This window comes from Pseudochaenichthys georgianus, chromosome 4, assembly GCF_902827115.2.
Source record: "Pseudochaenichthys georgianus chromosome 4, fPseGeo1.2, whole genome shotgun sequence".
NCBI classification, from domain to species: domain Eukaryota; kingdom Metazoa; phylum Chordata; class Actinopteri; order Perciformes; family Channichthyidae; genus Pseudochaenichthys; species Pseudochaenichthys georgianus.
This window is the reverse complement of record NC_047506.1, coordinates 2,020,465-2,047,001: the sequence shown is the minus strand read 5'-3', so window position 1 is coordinate 2,047,001 and position 26,537 is coordinate 2,020,465. Positions and strand designations below refer to the sequence as shown.

At 41.2% G+C, this 26,537-nt stretch overlaps 2 protein-coding genes across 2 annotated transcripts in view; one reads left to right on the top strand and one right to left on the bottom strand.

Annotated features, from left to right (window-relative positions):
• Window positions 1–15,541, top strand: part of ncln (nicalin) — a 34,075-nt gene extending 18,534 nt beyond the window's left edge. The window contains exons 10-15 of the mRNA XM_034081030.2: window positions 516–639; window positions 2,543–2,551; window positions 5,854–6,017; window positions 6,154–6,207; window positions 8,021–8,099; window positions 10,329–15,541. Coding sequence (XP_033936921.1) covers window positions 516–639; window positions 2,543–2,551; window positions 5,854–6,017; window positions 6,154–6,207; window positions 8,021–8,099; window positions 10,329–10,391 — 493 coding nt within the window. The 3' untranslated portion in view covers window positions 10,392–15,541. The remainder of the gene's footprint in view (window positions 1–515; window positions 640–2,542; window positions 2,552–5,853; window positions 6,018–6,153; window positions 6,208–8,020; window positions 8,100–10,328) is intronic.
• The window catches only part of cers1 (ceramide synthase 1), a 73,363-nt gene continuing 59,403 nt past the window's right edge, over window positions 12,578–26,537 (bottom strand). Inside the window, exons 5-7 of the mRNA XM_034081686.2 lie at window positions 25,373–25,520; window positions 24,304–24,449; window positions 12,578–16,411 (exon numbers count right to left, since the gene is read on the bottom strand). Of these exons, the coding sequence (XP_033937577.1) occupies window positions 16,369–16,411; window positions 24,304–24,449; window positions 25,373–25,520 (337 nt within the window). The 3' untranslated portion in view covers window positions 12,578–16,368. The remainder of the gene's footprint in view (window positions 16,412–24,303; window positions 24,450–25,372; window positions 25,521–26,537) is intronic.

The following is a 26,537-nucleotide window of genomic DNA, read 5'->3' as shown; positions in this document are numbered from 1 at the left end:
TGATCTGATGCCTCTCCTTCCCTACGTCTCCTTCGCTGAGGTTCGGTGTTTCATTTCACCTCTACCGATCAGCTGACTTGACATTTCCCTCGTCTTGTGTTCTCCTCCTTTCCTCTGACTCTCTCCTCCTCTCTCCTCTCCTCCTCCTCTCTCCTCTCTCCTCTCCTCCTCCTCTCTCCTCCTTTCCTCTAGTCTCTCCTCCTCTCCTCTGGTCTCTCCTCTCTCCTCCTCCTCTCTCTCCTCTCCTCCCCTCTCTCTCCTCCTCCTCTCTCCTCCTCTCCTCCTCTCTCTCCTCCTCCTCTCTCCTCCTCTCCTCTCTCCTCCTCTCCTCTCCTCTCTCCTCCTCCTCTCTCCTCCTCCTCTCGTCTCTCCTCCTCTCCTCCTCCTCTCTCCTCCTCTCTCCTCCCTCTCCTCTCCTCCTCCTCCTCCTCCTCTCCTCCTCCTCTCTCCTCCTCCTCTCCTCCTCCTCTCTCCTCCTCTCCTCTGACTCTCTCCTCCTCTCTGTGTGTCTCCAGGCCTCACGTAGATGTTCAGAAGCTCAGCAGAAACACAAAGCTGGTAGCGGAGGCGCTCGCCAGAGTCATATACAACCTCACTGAAAAGGTAAAGGAAGAAACGGATGGAGACCTTTTATTTACCGTCTGCTTCCCACCTGTGTTGTGACGTGTTGTTGTTGTTGTTACTCTGCTGAACAGGGCGCTCCAGGAGAACCTGAAGATATTCAACTGAACAGATGGTAAGTATCTAACTGGGAGGACACAGAAATATGAAAGAAAAAGACTGATATATATTAATCGCTGTGTGTGTGTGTGTGTCTGTGTGTGTGTTGTGTGGGTGTGTGTGTGTTGTGGTGTTGCTGTGTGCTGTGTGTGTGTGTGATGGTGTGTGTGTGTGTGTGTGTGTGGTGTGTGTGGTGTGTGTGTGGTGTGTGTGTGTGTGTGTGTGTGTGTGTGTGTGTGTGTGTGTGTGTGTTGTGTGTGTGGTTGTGGTGTGTGTGTGTGTGTGTGTGTGTTTGTGTGTGTGTGTGTGTGTGTGTGTGTGTGTGTGTGTGTGGTGTGTGTGTGTGTGTGTGTGTGTAGTGTGTGTGTCCTCTGTTGTTACAGTGTGTGTGTGTGTCCTCTGTTGTTACAGTGTGTGTGTGTGTCCTCTGTTGTTACAGTGTGTGTGTGTGTCCTCTGTTGTTACAGTGTGTGTGTGTGTCCTCTGTTGTTACAGTGTGTGTGTGTGGTCCTCTGTTGTTTACAGTGTGTGTGTGTGTCCTCTGTTGTTACAGTGTGTGTGTGTGTGTGTCCTCTGTTGTTACAGTGTGTGTGTGTGTGTGTGTGTGTGTGTGTGTGTCCTCTGTTGTTACAGTGTGTGTGTGTGTGTGTGTGTGTGTGTGTGTGTGTCCTCTGTTGTTACAGTGTGTGTGTGTGTGTGTGTGTGTGTGTCCTCTGTTGTTACAGTGTGTGTGTGTGTGTGTGTGTGTGTCCTCTGTTGTTACAGTGTGTGTGTGTGTGTGTGTGTGTGTCCTCTGTTGTTACAGTGTGTGTGTGTGTGTGTGTGTGTCCTCTGTTGTTACAGTGTGTGTGTGTGTGTGTGTGTGTGTCCTCTGTTGTTACAGTGTGTGTGTGTGTGTGTTTCCTCTGTTGTTACAGTGTGTGTGTGTGTGTGTGTTTCCTCTGTTGTTACAGTGTGTGTGTGTGTGTGTGTGTTTCCTCTGTTGTTACAGTGTGTGTGTGTGTGTGTGTGTGTTTCCTCTGTTGTTACAGTGTGTGTGTGTGTGTGTGTGTGTGTTTCCTCTGTTGTTACAGTGTGTGTGTGTGTGTGTGTTTCCTCTGTTGTTACAGTGTGTGTGTGTGTGTGTGTGTTTCCTCCGTTGTTACAGTGTGTGTGTGTCCTCTGTTGTTCCAGTGATGCAAATTAGTCGCTTTTCGGCGCCTCCCGCTTTTTTAACGCTGATTTGGGCGACTTGTGTAATTCGTGGAGAACCGAAGAGTTTTCGTTTTGGGGGGGGCGGGGTCCGTCCGTCTTCTCACTTCAAAAAAGAAGAAATCTAGACCACAAAATAATTAAACAAGCGAGTGCCTGTTTTTCCTGGCCAAGGACAGGTTCCTTGAACACAACACGAGCGTAACGTGTCTTCACGTGCAGGGTTCGTACGGTCATTGAAAACCTGGAAAAGTCATGGAAATTCAAAATGCAAATTCCAGGCCCTGGAAAAGTTATGGAAAACGATGTTTTCCCCAACGTTTTGGAAAAGTCATGGAAATGTAACTAAAGTTGCGTCAAATATAATTTACATTTTATCTAATCGCCAAAATAATCTGCGGTCGCGAGCTGTTATGTGCCATCATGACGCGCATGGTATTATTTTTTAATATATGAAGCGCGAGCTGTGTGCTCGAGTCTTCCTGCCTGTCGGCTGAACTCTGCTGCTCCGGGATGACGGTCAGCTACATTATCTACGGTGCGTTCGTTAACTGTGCGGAGTCACTGTGGCACAGACTGAGCCGCTGGTGAACAGCTGTTAGAACGGGCCGTTCAGGTGTTCAGAGCAGAGCGGCAGAGCGTGATGTGAACTGAAATGTTTTTCTGTCACAATATCATTAAGGAATCGTTGAGCTAGCGAGCTAGCATACATTGTCACTATCTGCTAACGTTAGCTTTAGCCTTCGTTTTCTAATAGTTTTTTTCATAGGCTATAAACAGAGGTGGTATAAGTATAGATATTGTGCTAGAGTAAAAGTAGAAGTACTCAGATCTTGTTCTTAAAAGTAGAAGTACTCAGATCTTGTACTTGAGTAAAAGTAGAAGTACTCAGGTCTTTTACTTAAGTAAAAGTAGAAGTACTCAGGTCTTGTACTTGAGTTAAAGTAGAAGTACTCAGATAAGTAGAAGTACTCAGATATTGTACTCGAGTAGAAGTACTCAGATCTTGTACTTTAGTAGAAGTGGAAGTACTCAGATCTTGTACTTGAGTAAAAGTAGAAGTACTCGGGTCTTGTACTTGAGTAAAAGTAGAAGTACTCGGGTCTTGTACTTGAGTAAAAGTAGAAGTACTCAGGTCTTGTACTTGAGTAAAAGTAGAAGTACCAGAGTGTAGGAATACTCTGTTACAGTAAAAGTCCTGCATTCAAAATGTTACTCAAGTAAAAGTAGAAAAGTATTCTCATCAAAATATAGTGAAAGTAGCGACAGTAAAAGTAGTCGTTGTGCAGATTGGTCCATTTCAGAATAATATATCTGATATGTTTTATAATGATTGATCATGAAAGTGTTCTCAAAGCTGGTGAAGGTGCAGCTAGTCTGAAGTACTTTGTAGACTGCAGGGTAGCTGGTGGATTTACTCCAGGTGGAACTAAAGTCTGATTTAAGAGGTTATTATATTTCACATCATTCATCCAGATCTGTGAAGTAACTAAAGGTATTAAATACATGTAGTGGAGGAAAAGTACACCATGTACCTCTGAACTGTAGAGGAGTAGAAGTACACCATGTACCTCTGAACTGTAGAGGAGTAGAAGTACACCATGTACCTCTGAACTGTAGAGGAGTAGAAGTACACCATGTACCTCTGAACTGTAGTGGAGTAGAAGTACACCATGTACCTCTGAACTGTAGAGGAGTAGAAGTACACCATGTACCTCTGAACTGTAGAGGAGTAGAAGTACACCATGTACCTCTGAACTGTAGAGGAGTAGAAGTACACCATGTACCTCTGAACTGTAGAGGAGTAGAAGTACACCATGTACCTCTGAACTGTAGTGGAGTAGAAGTACACCATGTACCTCTGAACTGTAGAGGAGTAGAAGTACACAATGTACCTCTGAACTGTAGTGGAGTAGAAGTACACCATGTACCTCTGAACTGTAGAGGAGTAGAAGTACACCATGTACCTCTGAACTGTAGTGGAGTAGAAGTACACCATGTACCTCTGAACTGTAGAGGAGTAGAAGTACACCGTGTACCTCTGAACTGTAGAGGAGTAGAAGTACACCATGTACCTCTGAACTGTAGTGGAGTAGAAGTACACCGTGTACCTCTGAACTGTAGAGGAGTAGAAGTACACCGTGTACCTCTGAACTGTAGAGGAGTAGAAGTACACCATGTACCTCTGAACTGTAGTGGAGTAGAAGTACACCATGTACCTCTGAACTGTAGAGGAGTAGAAGTACCTCTGAACTGTAGAGGAGTAGAAGTACACCATGTACCTCTGAACTGTAGAGGAGTAGAAGTACACCATGTACCTCTGAACTGTAGAGGAGTAGAAGTACACCATGTACCTCTGAACTGTAGAGGAGTAGAAGTACAAAGTAGCAAAACATTGAAATACTTAAATAAAGTACAAGTATCTCAAAATTGTACCCACGTATAGTACTTGTTGAGTTTATGAACTTAGTTACACCAGTGGCTATAAAGATAGAAAGACTAAGCCTTGCACAGAGGCATGACAATACATTTTCAAAATGCTCAACAGTGCTGCCAGAATTATAAACTGACTGCTACACAATTAAAATAAATGCTTTTATATATTTCTATTAGATGTGACTCTTTGGCGTTTCTGTTATTATTGACACTGCTGCTTTCAGGGGGTCAGGGGTCGGGTCCTTGCCACCTTTTTCATACCTGACTACAGTTGCTTTAGCGTGTAGAAGCTAGTAAGCCTACTATTTGATTTGTTTTAGATAGGCACAACATGTTTCATATGCAGACCTTATTTTCCTGTTCCGTGTTCAAAGAAACCATTTTCAGTGGGAATATTTTTTTGGTCATGGAAAATGAGGTAAAGGTCATTGAGAAGTCATTGGTGAAAAAGTGTATGAACCCTGCACGTGGTATATGTCTCGTCTGAAAGGAGTGCTGACAGAGAGCACCGGAACGCCGCTCCAGCCCTTAAAATATTGCAATACCCATGAGGATCCGTACACATGCCGCAGTGTTTGCGTGGCGATCTGTTGTTATTAGCATCTGGTTAGCTAGCTATGCTAACAAATTTAAAGAGCTTTTCTAAAACCAGGTGGAAGAGAGCTCTCTCCTGAGAGGCTCAAATAATTGCGTCGTCGTGTTCTCCTGCGTCTTGGCCATGTGTCGCACTGGAACACACCGCAAAGACCTCAGCCGAGCACGTACGAACTGTGCATGCGTGAGTGGCAATAAACAAACAACAAATAGCGTGTGCGTTCCATTTTCACTCTCGTCCATCGAAAACATGTTTCGTGCGGCACTGGAGCGATCAGCCATTGCAGTGTTGCTTGTGGAAGACATTCTCAAGCAACCGTTTTGCTTCTCATGCACTGATTCGCTAGCTGAACAGCCAATCAGAGTGATTTCTTTGTCCGACTGCCTGTGGCCGACGCACGGCCGATTCCGGCAATGAAAGGCCAAATAAGGCGTGTCACGGCCGACGGTGCGGGACACACCAAATTGAGTTTGGGCGACAGGGCACGCTTCGTCGTCCGACTAACGAAAACGGCCGATTTCGGCCTGGTGTGTCCGGGCCTTTAGGCACACCTTGATATGATCTCTATAGTTATTAATGAGACACTAGAGAGTAAATGAAAAACAGGTATGAAATACTATATGACACGATAATAACAAGAATACAGTTTAAAAGGGGAGTGATTTGTAAAATATCCAAAAAGAAGAATCTGCTTACAGTTCTGTTTCATCTGGGTGTTGAGGTGTGTGTGTGTGTGTGTGTGTGTGTGTGTGTGTGTGTGTGTGTGTCAGCAGTGCGTTTCCTCCGTTGTAACACTGTGTGTGTGTGTGTGTGTGTGTGTGTGTGTCAGCAGTGCGTTTCCTCCGTTGTAACACTGTGTGTGTGTGTGTGTCAGCAGTGCGTTTCCTCCGTTGTAACACTGTGTGTGTCAGCAGGTGCAGGACGAGCAGCTCTCGGCGGTCGTTGATTGGCTGACGGCTCAGCCCCGCGCCGCCCAGCTGGTGGACAAAGACAGCAGCGTGGTGTCGACTCTGGAGTATCACATGGGACACTACCTGAAGGACGTGAAGAGGCACTACGTCAGAGCAGACAAGAGGTACACCAGACACACTTCCTGTTCATCAATCAGCCTGTGACCACTTCCTGTTCATCAATCAGCCTGTGACCACTTCCTGTTCCCGCGTCTGGGAGTCGGGGTCTCTGAGTGACGCTTTCTTCTCTGTCGTCCTCAGGGATCCAGAGTTCGTTTTCTACGATCAGCTGAAGCAGACGATGAACGCATACAGGTAACAAGCTCCTCCTCCTCCTCCTCCTCCTCCTCCTCCTCCTCCTCCTCCTCCTCTCAGGGTGCGCTTCACTTCTCTTATTTTTAATTTCCTCGCTTCTCGGTATCACCAGAAGTTGATTTGTCTGCGTCATCCTGAGTAGCGTCCCAGTGGCCTTATTTGTGCCGGAGGAGCGAGGAGCCACCAGACCATCCTCCGGGGAAATCCTCAGACACTCGCCCCGCCCCCTCACTGTGTATCGCTCACTGATTGGACGAGGCAGTGCATGCACTGATCTGATGCTTCTTGACGTGAGAGCAGTTTCCCAGCGGAGTGAAGAAAACACATGAACCTCACGGGAGTCACTCCTCAGTTTATACCGTGTTTTGTTTCAATTCATGTTTCATTTAGTTACAAACATCTGATATATCTGAACAACAAAGAGGGCACAAATCATTTTATTCATTTATTGGAAACATTTTCATGATCGCTTTTTTCGTTTATACATTTTAAGAATGGCGGTTATCTTTTTTGAGAATGAGTTCTTATTTTATTTAATGTATCTGGATCTACAACAGATGATACACATGTTTGTGTCAGTAAATGTGTGGCGGGGCTGTGTGTGGAAACAACGGGGACAGAGCTGCTGTCAGACGATCAGCTGTGCGGCGTCATCACAAATGGACGTCGCTTCAACGTCCCATTGCTCTTAAAGCTCATGTTCCTGCTTCTCGTGGTTTCCTTGCGTCCCTCCTTGCTTCCTTGGTGGGAGGGACTAGTCGCAGGGAAACGACGCAAGTGAGGGACGCAAGGAATCCATTTAACCGAAGTGAGATGCACCCTCTGTCCTCTTCCTCTCAGTCCTCCTCCTCCTCTCATGTTTTATTTAAGTTCTTCCTCTGAGCTTTACTGCACTTCCTGCTGCTTTACTGCACTTCCTGCTGCTTTACTGCACTTCCTGCTGCTTTACTGCTCCCAGCTGTTAAAGAATCCTCAGTGAACAACATTTCACAGACCTTTCCAGCGACACCATGTTCCTTGCTGTCAGTGTTTTGGTTCATTTGTTTTAAAGAAGCCTTTTGGAACGAGGTTCAAGGTGTTGTCATCACATGGTCCTGAGAGCCCAGGGTGGAATCAGGAGGAATCGCATACATGTCCCACGCGCAGTACTGAGGGTTTACTTTCCATTGAATAACCTTAGAGCACATGTGTCAAACTCGAGGCCCGGGGGCCAAATCAGGCCTGTGGTGGATTTTATTTCGGCCCGCAGGATAATTTCTAATTGCTATTGGATCTGGCCCGCCGGTATATTGCACCTTCCCTCCATCCTGAGGGTCTCCTCCGCTCAGAGCCTGACCCCAAACATTGATGACCTTGCACCCGAGATGAGACGCCAAGTGTCTGAGCTAGCATCTCAGAGCAGCACACTGAGTTCAATGGATGCTTCCTTCTGCACTTTCTCTCAGGACAGCAGAGCATGTTTGGTTTCTCTCTGAGGGAATAGTTTAGTTGAAGCTGTTGTTGGCCTGTGGGGAAATGTACTCATAAGAAATGACTCTGGAGAAGCTGCAGATAGAGCCATGAGAAATGACTGCACCTGATTATGTAATGTTGTTTTTATAGGCAATAATTTAAGCTTTGTTAGTTCCAGGTTTAATATGTGCAATAGGTTCATTTCAATACGTTCTGCAATAAACTTTGAACCAGTCCGGCCCTCCACTAGTACCCATTTTTTTATTTTGGCCCACTGTGTGTTTGAGTTTGACCGCCCTGCTGATGATGTTTTTTTAATGTCTATCCTTTAATAATCCCCTCGTTCCTCTCCTCCTCTCAGAGTGAAGCCGGCCATCTTCGACCTGCTGCTGGCCGTCTGCATCTCAGGGTACTTAGGGGTGATGTACCTCGCCATCCAGGTACAAGTTACTATTTTCTGTAACCTCCGTCAGACACGTTACGTTGCATATCTGTGTTATTCAGAGATGGCAAAAGTACACACATCCTTTACTCAAGTAGAAGTACAGATACTCGTGTTTAAAAATGCTCTGGTGAAAGTAGAAGTACTGACTAAACGTCTTTACTCAAGTCAAAGTACAGGTATTTGTGTTCAACATGTAAGAAGTAGAAAGTACAGGTATTTGGGTTCAACATGTAAGAAGTAGAAAGTACAGGTATTTGAGTTCAACATGTGAGAAGTAGAAAGTACAGGTATTTGGGTTCAACATGCGCGAAGTAGAAAGTACAGGTATTTGGGTTCAACATGCGCGAAGTAGAAAGTACAGGTATTTGTGTTCAACATGTGAGAAGTAGAAAGTACAGGTATTTGGGTTCAACATGTAAGAAGTAGAAAGTACAGGTATTTGTGTTCAACATGTAAGAAGTAGAAAGTACAGGTATTTGAGTTCAACATGTGAGAAGTAGAAAGTACAGGTATTTGAGTTCAACATGTGAGAAGTAGAAAGTACAGGTATTTGAGTTCAACATGTAAGAAGTAGAAAGTACAGGTATTTGAGTTCAACATGTAAGAAGTAGAAAGTACAGGTATTTGAGTTCAACATGTGAGAAGTAGAAAGTACAGGTATTTGAGTTCAACATGTGAGAAGTAGAAAGTACAGGTATTTGTGTTCAACATGTAAGAAGTAGAAAGTACAGGTATTTGAGTTCAACATGTGAGAAGTAGAAAGTACAGGTATTTGAGTTCAACATGTGAGAAGTAGAAAGTACAGGTATTTGAGTTCAACATGTGAGAAGTAGAAAGTTGTCAGAAAAATAAGTAGTAAAGTACTGATACCAGAAACATTTACTTAAGTACAGTAACAAAGTATTTGTACTCCACTACTTCCACCCTCTGCATTTATTAGACACTTGTTTTTCATCTGAAGTCCCTTTGATCATAAACGAGACTATTTGTAAAAAGCTTAGTAGGAATACTTTTATAATAACAATAAATAAGGGAGAAATAATGAATAACTTCTGCATTTAAATGGACTTATGTTCCTCGTGTCTGAGAAGGGAAGTGACTGTGCAGTATTTACACTGCAGTGGAATGAGATGGAGGAATACAGATGCACACAATGTACAACTTTATTTTGTATTACAGCTGATTTTTATTACGTCCATCGCAAAGTAAATATTGTTGTTTTGTATATTTGTGATCCGCTCCATCGAAGTCAGTCGAAGTCTCAACGGCTCATTTCAAATCAACGTGGATTTGCGTAAAAAACTATTTTGTTGGGGGTTCGTGTGTTTTGTTTGATTTTAAACAAACAAAGTCTTGGCTTTCAGAATAGGAAACTTTTATTTCCAAAATCACTCGATAAATACATTTTTGAAGCTTGTGAAGGGACGAAGGCACCTCTCACTCGCACTCTGCTGTTCCCCAGCGCCGCCCCCCCCCCCCCCCCCTCCGCTGACATTATGAATGTAAAGCGTATAGTAATCATAGATAACACGGCAGGGTCCGTGACAGTTTGTTTTCTTCTGATTTGAAATAAACAAAGTCTTGGCTTTCAGAATATTAAATGTGTTTTGGCAAATTCAGATGATAAATACAGCTTTGAAGCTTCGGCATAATTACAAGCGGAGAACGGAGTAACTTGACGTCACAGCAGGCGCAACAACAGCCGGGGTTTCTCGTGAGGGTTTTCCCCGGGAAACACACACACACACACACACACACACACACACACACACACACACACACACACACACACACACACACACACACACGAGCTTCCCCCAGACCAGCAATCCAAACGAAAATATCTTCCCTCCGTAGTCTTTTGATAATTTGCTAGCCGCCAACAACCAATCAGATCGATGGATTCCAGAGAAGTGATGACTCGGTGATGGTCATTATATAATGTGACATATTTAGCTTAATATTTGGAGTACAGCACTAACCCTGATATCATGAGAAAGCTAGGACTCTCCTCTTTCCAGCAGTGTGTACAACTCAAAATGTGTCTTCGGTCAATGCGACTGATTTCGATGGAGCAGGTCACATATATATTTTATTATTTTAAATATTTGTCTAGTTCTTGTGTTTTTAATTCTTGTTATCATGCACCAAGTACGTGTAAACCTACCTGGTGATAAACCTGATTCTGATTGTTTTCTGTAACCTCTCCGTCTCTCTCCTCCAGAACTTCGGGCTCCTGTACAGCGTCGCCCGCAGAGTCACGCAGCCCAAAGTGAAATCCCACTAAAGCACAAGTTCCACACCTCGCTCTCCATCTTCTCCAAATCCAAGAACTTGTGTGAAAGCAGGAGCTGGGCCGGGCCGAACCGACGGCTTTCAAAAACCCAGCAGAATATTTTTCGTTTCCTTCATCCATAAACTATGATGTCAGATTGAACCGCTGCCAAGTCCTCCATTTGGTCTCCGGACCGGAACAACCGGGAATCATTTCTCTCACACACAGAGATGTTTCCAGTGAGAGATGTAGACGGGATTCAGAGACTGTTTGAAGTCGCTCTGCAGAAACTGAACGCTGAGTTTAACTCAGAAAATAATTAAGGACAGATTCACATTTAAACACGATACTCACACTCCCATAAAGACGTTTAAACGGTTATCAGTCGGTGTCATTATTATTTATTTTCATACCGACTGTGTTGAAGTCACATCGTAGAGAGGAAACAACTCTTCTACGTGCAGCGGTAGATTATATTCGAGTCTTTTTGGGTCATAATTCCCCGTTTTTTCATAATAAAAATACTTCAAATTAACTCGTTTTAGTGTCTGGTGAATTTAGAAAAGACTGGATTATGTTTCCCATTTCTTTAGGGCTGCAATGTAACGAACATTAACGAGCGTTTAGACTAAGAAAAACTGGATACAAATTCACATTGAATTCCAAGATGTTTTCAAACCACCTTTTTTTTTTTGTCTGACTCGGCAAAAGACGAATATAATTTCTAAAATATAAAACATTTAATAAGGCATGGAAAATACTTCAAATGTTAGGCGTTTGTACTGAAGAAAAGTATATAGCGATGATGAAAATATGTGCGGCTTAAAAATGCCATATGGGCTTGTGAGTATTGTGTCGAGGAAAATCTGAATTTGTCCTTTTTTTAAAAGCGAAAATTAGACAAAAATCAACGACTTATCAAAACAAAATGTGAAGTAGTGTTTAAAGGATCCTGATTAAATCGCCTTGGTAGTGAAATAATGAAAAGCAACATTCGATTGCCAAATAATTACTGTTTGCATTAACCCCCCCCCCCCTTAATAATATCTAACGTTAGGGACGTGTTCCACTTGTTGTGCCCCTGTTTTCCCGTAATGTTTTCTTACTGCTCAAGTCTTTTTTTTAATGAATAAAACAAGTCATGTTCAAGCTGGTGTTAGAATACAATCAGGGCGACGTGTAAAGACGAGATAACGACCCCTTTTTTATCCGAGAGAAACACCTTATGACTTTAGCGATAATCTGATCTGAGATTTTTTAAACCGTGTTTAGATTTTGTCGCTGCAGTGTCTGTGTTAAAATCAGAAGAGACAGATATTGGTCCTATTATTAAAACGTGTGTGTTGAATGAATACTGCAGGGACTCCCGATGTTTCTCTACCTTGTGGGTGATTTTTTGTTTTTTGTATTTTCCACCGCGTGACCCTTTTTTTACCGACTCGAGGGAAATGCTGCGTGCGTGGTACATATGAATTTTTAATTTATTGAAGCAGTTATTTTTTCATCTGTGCACTGAACCCTTCTCCGCTCACACTTGATCTCTGCAATGAAAAGTTGTGATTAAAATAAAAAAAAATGTTAAAAAAACACACAGCTGCTTTTCTTTCGTTTACTGACATGTTTTATTTGATGGGAGGAAATGAAATGATAACATTGGCTGAATGGTATTAAAATCGCATTACAAAAGAGCATGTCTTTATCAAGTCAGATTCAAGAAGTGGTCAGGTGTCCTTAAAACAAAGAAAGGGTAATTTGTTTATCATACAGTGAGTTACTGATTCTTCCCAGAGTCACACAAATCCCCCCCTTCCCCTTTTCTAATCTTCCTATTGAACAATAAAAATAATACTAATAAATTACAGTGCAATTTATAAGAAATACCTGCAGGGCGTGTTCTGCCCGTCGTTCTCTAAGCGCTTCGTCTCGTCAGCTCCCACAAACGCCCGACAAATTATTTTAGGTGGACGTTTGGCACAAGTAAAACACTCGCAGGGACAATTTGAAAAGGCGGAATTCAGACCGACGACTCAGACGTCACATCTACCAAGAAACATCGGAAAATAAAAGTCAAAATCACTCATTTTGTTGTCACTTCCTGATCTTAAAATAAGAAACAATTGGTAAAATGTCACTTTTTTTTTTCTTATTTGCTTCAATATCACGTCATCTTTCAGACGAGTGGAATGAAAACAACCAGATTCCAAATTAAGGTGTTTATTTCACTTGATTTTGACTCAAAACTTGTGTTAATTTTGCACTAAAGTTCTCCATTAAATTAGGAATCCTCCTGGGGTCGGTAAATTTGAGAAACCGGCTCGAGATCGCTAGAATTTGAAAATACACAACCGGAGAAAATCTGCCACTTCCTCACAGAGCCCCTCCTCCAACACACACGACCAATGAGGGCACGAGAGAAGTTTGTGCCCCGATGGAAGGCTGACAGGCAGGTAGGCCATTGGTTGTACTTTTTACAGTATTACGGCTTCTACAGATGACTTTTTTTTATGGATTTTTTGTCAAAGCACTTCAGATATTCATTGCTATCGGGATGTTAAGAGCATTCCATGGAATATAACAAAAAGTGTATCTCGAGCCGGTTTCTGAAACTTACCTACCCCACCTTTAATGTTCAGAAAACATCAAATATCCCACAAGTTGTCGGTCTGAACTGAGCTTCACATGCAATATTAAGAACATTTTAAATAAGAACAATCCAATTAAATACAGAAAGATAAATAAACGATCAATTTAAAAGAAAGTGTTCCTTTTATTTCTTAACTTAAATCATGATTTGTTCCTAACGAACACTTTAGTTTCCTAACTTCCCCTCTTGTGGTGCGTAGGGGTGGGGGACGTGTATGAAATTCATTTTTTAAATCATACTGACACGTAAAATTAAAGAACATTAAATTAAATATCATCTAACGCACATCTGGTAGTTGCTCCAGATGTATTTGGGGTAATCTATCAAAGTAAAAATCATTAAGATGCTAAATAAACACATTTTAAACCGTCTGGTGGTGCGTTCGTGTCCCCTTGAGACTGTAGGAATGTTTTTATTTTGTAAATACCAGACTTTAGGGATGAGACGCACCTAATCCACATGTTGGGTGTTTGTGGGTTTACTGCAAACTTCACTTCCTGTCACAAAAAAGAACCCGCATGTGTGGGTCTTCAGTCTCACTTCCTGTCTGACACGACACATGTTGGATAAGAACCGTGTTTTCTACAGTACAGCTGAGCCAGATCTCAACTGGAATACTAACAGTGCTCTCAGAGGAAAAATAAAACAGCAGCAATTCAAAAAAAACAACAACAAATGACTACAGAAATAAAATATAAAACTTTTATACTTTTACACCCCCCCCCCGCCCCACACCATGATGTTTCGGGGGGGGGTGTAAAAGTGGAAGACAGACAGAAAGCATCTGCGGCTCCAGCAGCACAAGCCCGCCGTTCATCCAACAACAAGCTGGAATTTGATCGAGAGGAAGTGTAGAAAATATCCCTTTCAAAATATAACAGGTGCAGCAGCAGCAGCTCACACAGAGGAATTACAGAACAATCTGATTTATGGGACACAATCATCTGAAATAGATATTAAGATGTGTGTTTTTAAATGCCAAATTGAGGCTTATCACACACCTGTTTTCATGTGTGTGTCAGTAGGGCTGGATGATATTTAATATGTGTAATAGTTTCAATATTATTTCACATTTCTTTTTTACAGATGACTTTAAAAATCTTCCCATATGTGGAATATTTAGGATGAAATTGTCCTTGTCTGATATATATTTTAAAATATGAATTATTAAATAACATATTGAGGATAATCACAGAGAGCTTGTGATATCAGAACATATATTACCTTAGATTTTAGATATTGTAATTGTTGTATCTCTGGTTTTAAATACTGCATTACAGGAGATATTGCATTGAGTGATATGGATGAAACCCTTAGATGCACTTGGAGTGACTGGACCCTACTCTCTTCCATAAGTGGGTCAAAAAGGACCCGAATTAGAATACTGTGTTTTTATGCCATTTTTCTCATTTTGGTTAAGAAAAATCACTTTTATAATATTTAGTATTATATTTTGGTTCACACTAGACATTTAATTTGTCACTATTTATAATTTTAGACATTTTTTTTACATTTAAAAAAAAAAATTCCATGGAAATTCTATGGAAAAAATTCCATAGAAAATGGATGCCGGTCATTTTTGACCCACTTATGGAAGCTTGGGGTAGAAATACAAAAACTACAATTTCTTAAAATTTAAATTTAAATTTTGAATGGCATGATATCCAAAACATGTTTTTTGAGGAATAGCTGGAATATGAAATGATAAAAATACTTAAAGAAAACCACCTCACCGGGTCCACAAAGACCCACTTATGCATCTAAGGGTTAAACACATTAAAGTAAACCTTTCACTGTATAATTGTATAGTTTAAAAACTAAAAAAGTACAGATAAAGGAGTTTTTTTTAAACCAAAACGGTCCAAAGCCTTTTTTTTGTCACGTCAGAAATGTATTTTCTCAGATTAAACCCCTTCGAGAAAAATCACCTCGTTTCCAAACGTGTCCCAAACACACTTTCCAATCAAGTCCTTAATTCCACATATGGTATAATTTGACTAGTTTCGTGTCGTCCAGCCCTATCGATAGTTCTTCGTGTCGAGTGGTCGCTGCTGCTTCAAAGAAAGATCACTGTTCAGTTTAGACATTAATACAGATATGATTACATCGCGAGAGCATTTTTTTTCTTCATTGTTGGTGAGACAATGTCATCGCATATTTCTCTAAAATCATTCGATGTCATGCATTCCTGAATAACGTGTGCATACATAATGTTTATTTATTCTTTTATATCATACTGATCTTTACACAAGTTTTTTGGCTATTGTTCCAATTTTTCCGTAAATAGCCGCCCGCCATAAATTAAATCCATTTAGTTTCAAACAAATCAAAACGATGCGGATGAATCCTCGTCAATCAATTCTAGCTCTTTGCCGTCATTAAACCAGCAAGCGGCTTGTTTGCCTTCATGTCAGTGCAGACGCTCTGCCACCCACACACACACACACACACACACACACACACACACACACACACACACACACACACACACACACACACACACACACACACACACACACACACACACACACACACACACACACACACACACACACACACACACACACACACAATACAAATAAAACAATAAAAAGCTTTTCCCGTACTTTAAATACTTCCAAAGTCGGTTGATCGTCAGCAAAAAGGGATAAGAGGAACTGAGAGGTGAAATGTTCTGAAAGAGTTTATCAGCTACATCCATCCTGAAACACCACACACACACACACACACACACACACACACACACACACACACACACACACACACACACACACACACACACACACACACACACACACACACACACACACACACACACACACACACACACACACACACACACACACTCTAATGTGGCGTTTTAATTCAGAGTAATGGACGCCACCGCTGACTTGTGCGGTGATATGTTGAATCAAAACGTGTGGTTTCATCACTGCTGCAGATGTGAAATATGGAGCGGAGAGAAAACGTGATATTTCTCGTTTGAATCTGGATCTGTTTTGCCTCTCCTCTTCACGTCAGAGGAGATGGACGGAGGGTTCATTATTCCACTGACGGCAAACAGCCCTAAAAGAATCTCGAGTATTTTCCGGGTTTTTTTAAATAAACTTTTCCCACTTCTTCTGACGCTCGTGATGTTTCAACATTTCTACTGAATCTATCAAATGTAAAAGTTAGCCACGATAGGACACAAAGTCAGCTGGAATAACATTCACAGTGCTCTAATAAAAACAAACGACAGCGATGAAATGAAATGTTCCTAAACAAATAAAAAGAGTGGAAACTCCTCGCAGCCTGATCTCACTTCCTGTCTGCAGTACAGCGAGCCGCCTGGTGGGGGCGCTGTTATAGATGCTTCTCTTTGGTGACCCCGTTCTGCACGTGCTTCCTGTGGGACACACACACAACACACACATTACATGACTTTTAATTCAATCTAAGTCTGTCTAAGGGTGGGTTTCACCATCACTTTTAAACCTGAATACAATATTGTTTACCCCGTCAGATCAGAGTATTATTATTGTTGTTTACCCCGTCAGATCAGCGTATTATTAGTGTTGTTTACCCCGTCAGATCAGCGTATTATTAGGGTTGTTTACCCCGTCAGATCAGCGTATTATTAGTGTTGTTTACCCCGTCAGATCAGAGTATTATTAGTGTTGTTTACCCCGTCAGATCAGAGTGTTATTAGTGTTGTTTACCCCGTCAGGTCAGAGTATTATTATTGTTGTTTACCCCGTCAGATCAGCGTATTATTAGTGTTGTTTACCCGTCAGATCAGAGTATTATTAGGGTTGTTTACCCCGTCAGATCAGCGTATTATTAGTGTTGTTTACCCCGTCAGATCAGCGTATTATTAGTGTTGTTTACCCCGTCAGATCAGAGTGTTATTAGTGTTGTTTACCCCGTCAGATCAGCGTATTATTAGGGTTGTTTACCCCGTCAGATCAGAGTATTATTAGGGTTGTTTACCCCGTCAGATCAGCGTATTATTATTGTTGTTTACCCCGTCAGATCAGCGTATTATTAGTGTTGTTTACCCCGTCAGGTCAGAGTATTATTAGTGTTGTTTACCCCGTCAGATCAGAGTGTTATTAGTGTTGTTTACCCCGTCAGATCAGCGTATTATTAGGGTTGTTTACCCCGTCAGATCAGAGTATTATTAGGGTTGTTTACCCCGTCAGATCAGCGTATTATTATTGTTGTTTACCCCGTCAGATCAGAGTATTATTAGTGTTGTTTACCCCGTCAGATCAGAGTATTATTATTGTTGTTTACCCCGTCAGATCAGCGTATTATTAGTTTACCCGTCAGATCAGAGTATTATTAGTGTTGTTTACCCCGTCAGATCAGAGTATTATTAGTGTTGTTTACCCCGTCAGATCAGAGTATTATTATTGTTGTTTACCCCGTCAGATCAGCGTATTATTAGTGTTGTTTACCCCGTCAGATCAGCGTATTATTAGGGTTGTTTACCCCGTCAGATCAGCGTATTATTAGTGTTGTTTACCCCGTCAGGTCAGAGTATTATTAGTGTTGTTTACCCCGTCAGATCAGAGTATTATTAGTGTTGTTTACCCCGTCAGATCAGAGTGTTATTAGTGTTGTTTACCCCGTCAGGTCAGAGTATTATTATTGTTGTTTACCCCGTCAGATCAGCGTATTATTAGTGTTGTTTACCCGTCAGATCAGAGTATTATTAGGGTTGTTTACCCCGTCAGATCAGCGTATTATTAGTGTTGTTTACCCGTCAGATCAGAGTATTATTAGTGTTGTTTACCCCGTCAGATCAGAGTGTTATTAGTGTTGTTTACCCCGTCAGATCAGCGTATTATTAGGGTTGTTTACCCCGTCAGATCAGAGTATTATTAGGGTTGTTTACCCCGTCAGATCAGCGTATTATTAGTGTTGTTTACCCCGTCAGATCAGAGTATTATTAGTGTTGTTTACCCCGTCAGGTCAGAGTATTATTAGGGTTGTTTACCCCGTCAGATCAGAGTATTATTATTGTTGTTTACCCCGTCAGATCAGAGTGTTATTAGTGTTGTTTACCCCGTCAGGTCAGAGTATTATTATTGTTGTTTACCCCGTCAGATCAGCGTATTATTAGTGTTGTTTACCCGTCAGATCAGAGTATTATTAGTGTTGTTTACCCCGTCAGATCAGAGTATTATTAGTGTTGTTTACCCCGTCAGATCAGAGTATTATTATTGTTGTTTACCCCGTCAGATCAGCGTATTATTAGTGTTGTTTACCCGTCAGATCAGAGTATTATTAGGGTTGTTTACCCCGTCAGATCAGCGTATTATTAGTGTTGTTTACCCCGTCAGATCAGCGTATTATTAGTGTTGTTTACCCCGTCAGATCAGCGTATTATTAGTGTTGTTTACCCCGTCAGATCAGAGTATTATTAGTGTTGTTTACCCCGTCAGATCAGAGTGTTATTAGTGTTGTTTACCCCGTCAGGTCAGAGTATTATTAGGGTTGTTTACCCCGTCAGATCAGAGTATTATTATTGTTGTTTACCCCGTCAGATCAGCGTATTATTAGTGTTGTTTACCCCGTCAGATCAGAGTATTATTAGTGTTGTTTACCCCGTCAGATCAGAGTATTATTAGTGTTGTTTACCCCGTCAGATCAGAGTGTTATTAGTGTTGTTTACCCCGTCAGGTCAGAGTATTATTAGGGTTGTTTACCCCGTCAGATCAGAGTATTATTAGTGTTGTTTACCCCGTCAGATCAGAGTATTATTATTGTTGTTTACCCCGTCAGATCAGCGTATTATTAGTGTTGTTTACCCGTCAGATCAGAGTATTATTAGGGTTGTTTACCCCGTCAGATCAGAGTATTATTATTGTTGTTTACCCCGTCAGATCAGCGTATTATTAGTGTTGTTTACCCGTCAGATCAGAGTATTATTAGTGTTGTTTACCCCGTCAGATCAGAGTATTATTAGTGTTGTTTACCCCGTCAGATCAGAGTATTATTATTGTTGTTTACCCCGTCAGATCAGCGTATTATTAGTGTTGTTTACCCGTCAGATCAGAGTATTATTAGGGTTGTTTACCCCGTCAGATCAGAGTATTATTATTGTTGTTTACCCCGTCAGATCAGAGTATTATTAGTGTTGTTTACCCGTCAGATCAGAGTATTATTAGTGTTGTTTACCCCGTCAGATCAGCGTATTATTAGTGTTGTTTACCCCGTCAGATCAGAGTATTATTAGTGTTGTTTACCCCGTCAGATCAGAGTATTATTATTGTTGTTTACCCCGTCAGATCAGCGTATTATTAGTGTTGTTTACCCGTCAGATCAGAGTATTATTAGTGTTGTTTACCCCGTCAGATCAGCGTATTATTAGTGTTGTTTACCCCGTCAGATCAGAGTATTATTAGTGTTGTTTACCCCGTCAGATCAGAGTATTATTATTGTTGTTTACCCCGTCAGATCAGCGTATTATTAGTGTTGTTTACCCGTCAGATCAGAGTATTATTAGGGTTGTTTACCCCGTCAGATCAGAGTATTATTAGTGTTGTTTACCCCGTCAGATCAGCGTATTATTAGTGTTGTTTACCCCGTCAGATCAGAGTATTATTAGTGTTGTTTACCCCGTCAGATCAGCGTATTATTAGTGTTGTTTACCCGTCAGATCAGAGTATTATTAGTGTTGTTTACCCCGTCAGATCAGAGTATTATTATTGTTGTTTACCCCGTCAGATCAGCGTATTATTAGTGTTGTTTACCCCGTCAGATCAGAGTATTATTAGTGTTGTTTACCCCGTCAGATCAGAGTATTATTATTGTTGTTTACCCCGTCAGATCAGCGTATTATTAGTGTTGTTTACCCCGTCAGATCAGAGTATTATTAGTGTTGTTTACCCCGTCAGATCAGCGTATTATTAGTGTTGTTTACCCGTCAGATCAGAGTATTATTAGGGTTGTTTACCCGTCAGATCAGAGTATTATTAGTGTTGTTTACCCCGTCAGATCAGCGTATTATTAGTGTTGTTTACCCCGTCAGATCAGAGTATTATTAGTGTTGTTTACCCCGTCAGATCAGAGTATTATTATTGTTGTTTACCCCGTCAGATCAGCGTATTATTAGTGTTGTTTACCCGTCAGATCAGAGTATTATTAGTGTTGTTTACCCCGTCAGATCAGCGTATTATTAGTGTTGTTTACCCCGTCAGATCAGAGTATTATTAGTGTTGTTTACCCCGTCAGATCAGAGTGTTATTAGTGTTGTTTACCCCGTCAGGTCAGAGTATTATTAGGGTTGTTTACCCCGTCAGATCAGAGTATTATTAGTGTTGTTTACCCCGTCAGATCAGAGTATTATTATTGTTGTTTACCCCGTCAGATCAGCGTATTATTAGTGTTGTTTACCCGTCAGATCAGAGTATTATTAGGGTTGTTTACCCCGTCAGATCAGAGTATTATTATTGTTGTTTACCCTGTCAGATCAGCGTATTATTAGTGTTGTTTACCCGTCAGATCAGAGTATTATTAGTGTTGTTTACCCCGTCAGATCAGCGTATTATTAGTGTTGTTTACCCCGTCAGATCAGAGTATTATTAGTGTTGTTTACCCCGTCAGATCAGAGTATTATTATTGTTGTTTACCCCGTCAGATCAGCGTATTATTAGTGTTGTTTACCCGTCAGATCAGAGTATTATTAGTGTTGTTTACCCCGTCAGATCAGAGTATTATTAGTGTTGTTTACCCCGTCAGATCAGAGTATTATTAGTGTTGTTTACCCCGTCGGATCAGAGTATTATTAGTCAGGGTTCATACACTTTTTCACCAATGACTTCTCAATGACCTTTACCTCATTTTCCATGACCACAAATTCCCACTGAAAATGGTTTCTTTGAACACGGAACAGGAAAATAAGGTCTGCATATGAAACATGTGGTGCCTATCTAAAACAAATCAAATAGTAGGCTTACTAGCTTCTACACGCTGAAGCAACTGTAGTCAGGGAGGCAAAGTCATCAGGTATGAAAAAGGTGGCAAGGACCCGACCCCTGACCCCCTGAAAGCAGCAGTTAATAATAACAGAAACGCCAAAGAGTCACATCTAATAGAAATATATAAAAGCATTTATTTTAATTGTGTAGCAGTCAGTTTATAATTCTGGCAGCACTGTTGAGCATTTTGAAAATGTATTGTCATGCCTCTGTGCAAGGCTTAGTCTTTCTATCTTTATAGCCACTGGTGTAAAGTAACTAAGTTCATAAACTCAAGTACTATACGTGGGTACAATTTTGAGATACTTGTACTTTATTTAAGTATTTCAATGTTTTGCTACTTTGTACTTCTACTCCTCTACAGTTCAGAGGTACATGGTGTCCTTCTACTCCATTACAGTTCAGAGGTACATGGTGTACTTCTACTCACTACAGTTCAGAGGTACATAGTGTACTTCTACTCCTCTACAGTTCAGAGGTACATTGTGTACTTCTACTCCTCTACAGTTCAGAGGTACATGGTGTACTTCTACTCACTACAGTTCAGAGGTACATGGTGTCCTTCTACTCCATTACAGTTCAGAGGTACATGGTGTACTTCTACTCCTCTACAGTTCAGAGGTACATTGTGTACTTCTACTCCTCTACAGTTCAGAGGTACATGGTGTACTTCTACTCACTACAGTTCAGAGGTACATGGTGTACTTCTACTCCTCTACAGTTCAGAGGTACATGGTGTACTTCTACTCACTACAGTTCAGAGGTACATAGTGTACTTCTACTCCTCTACAGTTCAGAGGTACATTGTGTACTTCTACTCCTCTACAGTTCAGAGGTACATGGTGTACTTCTACTCCTCTACAGTTCAGAGGTACATGGCGTACTTCTACTCCACTACAGTTCAGAGGTACATGGTGTACTTTTCCTCCACTGCATGTATTTAATACCTTTAGTTACTTCACAGATCTGGATGAATGATGTGAAATATAATCAAGTGTTGAATCAGACTTTAGTTCCACCTGGAGTAAATCCACCAGCTACCCTGCAGTCTACAAAGTACTTCAGACTAGCTGCACCTTCACCAGCTTTGAGAACACTTTAATGATCAATAATTATAAAACACATCATATATATTATTCTGAAATGGACCAATCTGCACAACGACTACTTTTACTGTCTTTCACTATATTTTGATGATAATACTTTTGTACTTTTACTTGAGTAACATTTTGAATGCAGGACTTTTACTGTAACAGAGTATTCCTACACTCTGGTACTTCTACTTTTACTCAAGTACAAGATCTGAGTACTTCTACTTTTACTACAAGATCAGAGTACTTCTACTTTTACTCAAGTACAAGACCTGAGTACTTCTACTTTTACTCAAGTACAAGATCTGAGTACTTCTACTTTTACTCAAGTACAAGATCTGAGTACTTCTACTCAAGTACAAGACCTGAGTACTTCTACTTTTACTCAAGTACAAGATCTGAGTACTTCTACTTTTACTCAAGTACAAGACCTGAGTACTTCTACTTTTACTCAAGTACAAGACCTGAGTACTTCTACTTTTACTCAAGTACAAGATCTGAGTACTTTACTTTTATTAAGTACAAGATCTGAGTACTTCCACTTCTACTAAAGTACAATATCTGAGTACTTCTACTAAAGTACAAGATCTGAGTACTTCTACTCGAGTACAAGATCTGAGTACTTCTACTTTTACTTATCTGAGTACTTCTACTTTAGCTCAAGTACAAGATCTGAGTACTTCTACTTTTACTCAAGTACAAGACCTGAGTACTTCTACTTTTACTCAAGTACAAGATCTGAATACTTCTACTTTTACTCAAGTACAATATCTGGGTACTATACTTTTATTAAGTACAAGATCTGAGTACTTCCACTTCTACTAAAGTACAAGATCTGAGTACTTCTACTAAAGTACAAGATCTGAGTACTTCTACTCGAGTACAAGATCTGAGTACTTCTACTTTTACTCAAGTAAAAGACCTGAGTACTTCTACTTTTACTCAAGTACAAGATCTGAGTACTTCTACTTTTACTCAAGTAAAAGACCTGAGTACTTCTACTTTTACTCAAGTACAAGATCTGAGTACTTCTACTTTTAAGAACAACATCTGAGTACTTCTACTTTTACTCTAGCACAATATCTATACTTATACCACCTCCGTTTATAGCCTATGAAAAAAAACTATTAGAAAACGAAGGCTAAAGCTAACGTTAGCAGATAGTGACAATGTATGCTAGCTCGCTAGCTCAACGATTCCTTAATGATATTGTGACAGAAAAACATTTCAGTTCACATCACGCTCTGCCGCTCTGCTCTGAACACCTGAACGGCCCGTTCCAACAGCTGTTCACCAGCGGCTCAGTCTGTGCCACAGTGACTCCGCACAGTTAACGAACGCACCGTAGCTAATGTAGCTGACCGTCATCCCGGAGCAGCAGAGTTCAGCCGACAGGCAGGAAGACTCGAGCACACAGCTCGCGCTTCATATATTAAAACATAACACCATGCGCGTCATGATGGCACATAACAGCTCGCGACCGCAGATTATTTTGGCGATTAGATAAAATGTAAATTATATTTGACGCAACTTTAGTTACATTTCCATGACTTTTCCAAAACGTTGGGGAAAACATCGTTTTCCATAACTTTTCCAGGGCCTGGAATTTGCATTTTGAATTTCCATGACTTTTCCAGGTTTTCAATGACCGTACGAACCCTGATTAGTGTTGTTTACCCCGTCAGATCAGAGTATTATTATTGTTGTTTACCCCGCCAGATCAGAGTATTATTATTGTTGTTTACCCCGCCAGATCAGAGTATTATTAGGGTTGTTTACCCGTCAGATCAGAGTATTATTATTGTTGTTTACCCCGTCAGGTCAGAGTATTATTAGTGTTGTTTACCCCGTCAGATCAGAGTATTATTATTGTTGTTTACCCCGTCAGATCAGAGTATTGTTAGTGTTGTTTACCCCGTCAGATCAGAGTATTATTAGTGTTGTTTACCCGTCAGATCAGAGTATTATTATTGTTGTTTACCCCGTCAGGTCAGAGTATTATTAGTGTTGTTTACCCCGTCAGATCAGAGTATTATTATTGTTGTTTACCCCGTCAGATCAGAGTATTATTAGTGTTGTTTACCCCGTCAGATCAGAGTATTGTTAGTGTTGTTTACCCCGTCAGATCAGAGTATTATTATTGTTGTTTACCCCGTCAGATCAGAGTATTGTTAGTGTTGTTTACCCCGTCAGATCAGAGTATTATTATTGTTGTTTACCCCGGTGCAGCGTTGTGATGTCCAGCATCATCCTGCTTGTTGTTCTTTTCTCTGAGCGCCGTGCGGCCGCCCTCCTCCTCCTCGTACTCTCTGACGTCGTTCACCTCCTTCACCTTCAGCACCTTCACCACGAACACCACGATGAACTGCACACACACAGAGGTCAAACAGAAGTCACACAGAGGTCACGCAGATGTCACACAGAGGTCAGTGTTGTTTCAGAAGTTTAGACAACACAAACATCAGGGGGGTGTACTACGAAGCAGGATTTTCGCTTAGCGGCTAAATTCAGGGAAAACTCCGGCTTTCCGGTCATCCGAAGCTGGTTCTCTTTTTAGCAGGCTAGATCTCCATGGTAACTTATGCTTAGCGGCTACCCTGGTCGGGACCAGGTTAGGTTGCAGGCTGAGAGCTCAACTCAGTGAAAGCACTGCCTGCTGACCAATCAGAGCTCAGTGTGCGGAGTTTAAAGCGATCAAGTCATATTACAGGAGAAAGGAAATACAGAAAAACTGCCGTTGCAGGAAAGACGGCCGGCAAAAATCACCGACTGTGTGAACATGAACATGAATAGAATATCACCTCCATCTTCAGAGCAATCTGACTATTATAACATTAGCGTTAAGAAAGCTTACTTAAATATCTGCCACGACATAAGTAACCGGATCAGAGTACATTAAGTACAGTCCGCGGCATATCACTTCATAATGTATCATATCTCTCCTGATCTGAGTCAGCTGAGCCGTATCTGGCCGTGCAACACTCACAGCGTCACAGACTGGATGCAGAAGGATTATTTTAAGCAACACGTTAAGTTGAGGAAACAAATGTGAAGACTTGGTTAGGTTTAGGATTAGGGTTAGGGTAAGGCATGTGTTGGTTATGGTTAAGGTTAGGATAAGTCTCCAGGAAATGCATGTAAGTCAATGTAATGTCCCCTGAAGTGATGTATACATGGTGTGTGTGTGTGTGTGTGTGTGTGTGTGTGTGTGCGTGCGTGCGTGCGTGCGTGCGTGTGTGTGTGTGTGTGTGTGTGTGTGTGTGTGTGTGTGTGTGTGTGTGCGCTCACCAGGAACCAGTAGATGTTCATGAGCAGCAGCGTGAACAGGAGTGTGTTGAAGAAGAAGTAGAAGGGGATGTTGGGCACGGACTGCAGGCTGGACACGCAGGTGGCGTACAGGACCTTGAGAGGGAACCAGTACAGGCGGAACCAGAACCTGAAACACAGGGAGCAGAAACATGCATTCACTTCTGTCCGTCTGCAGTACGGAGGGGAAGGAAACCGGGGGAAGCTGTGAAGAATTCAAAAATAAGAGACATTGAGCATTGTAGCGCTAAAGAATTCAACTATTTTATAAAACTTAATCCTTTATCTTTTATTTAGGTCTTAATGTGTGCATATGTATAAATGTGTCTTGATTGTGTATATATATATAGCGATATACATATTTGCATACATATTTTTGTATTTGGGATTGTGGGAAACGGTATTTCGATCTCTCTGTACACACAAACTGGAAGATTGACAATAAAGTTGACTTTCGCTTGTCCTGTGTGAAACATCCTTGTTATTTTGTATCATATTTAGACAACATTAGTTTTTTCTTGCTTACTATAAGTCTAGGCATCTAATCTTAGTCGACCCCAACTATGGACAGCTTTAGTCAATAGCAACTGTTGACTTTTTTAGCAACCAATCAATCTAGTCAAAACATGACCAGATTATTTCTGAGCCCTGTTGTTGTCATCGGTAACTTTAACTAAAGTCAATACTGTAAGTGTCCTCCTGAACTGTGCCGTCCTGATATGGATTAAACTAATGGTTTCTTTCTGTCAACAAAAGAGACAAATGTTTTAAATAACATTTTAGTTTCTACTTTATTCTTAAATAATATTACATGTTGATATAGACACTGTGATCGCGTCAATTGCGCTGACTATCACCACATATTAAATATTTCAAACACTGAAAGAAATCCTAACTGGGAGAAATGCTTCTTCAAAATTCCACCAACTCTGTCTCACAGAGACGCCCCGACCAGCAGTAAACAATATGTTGTGCGTTAAAGGTCCCTATTATACTGTTTCTCATCAATATATCACAGCTCTCAGATATATACAGAACCTGTCTCTGATTGGCTGAAACACCAAACAGATCATTGCAGCATTACCCATAATCCCCTCTGTTTCAGCCCTGTTTCCAAAGTGCTGATTCTCTGTCTGTTACTTTAGAT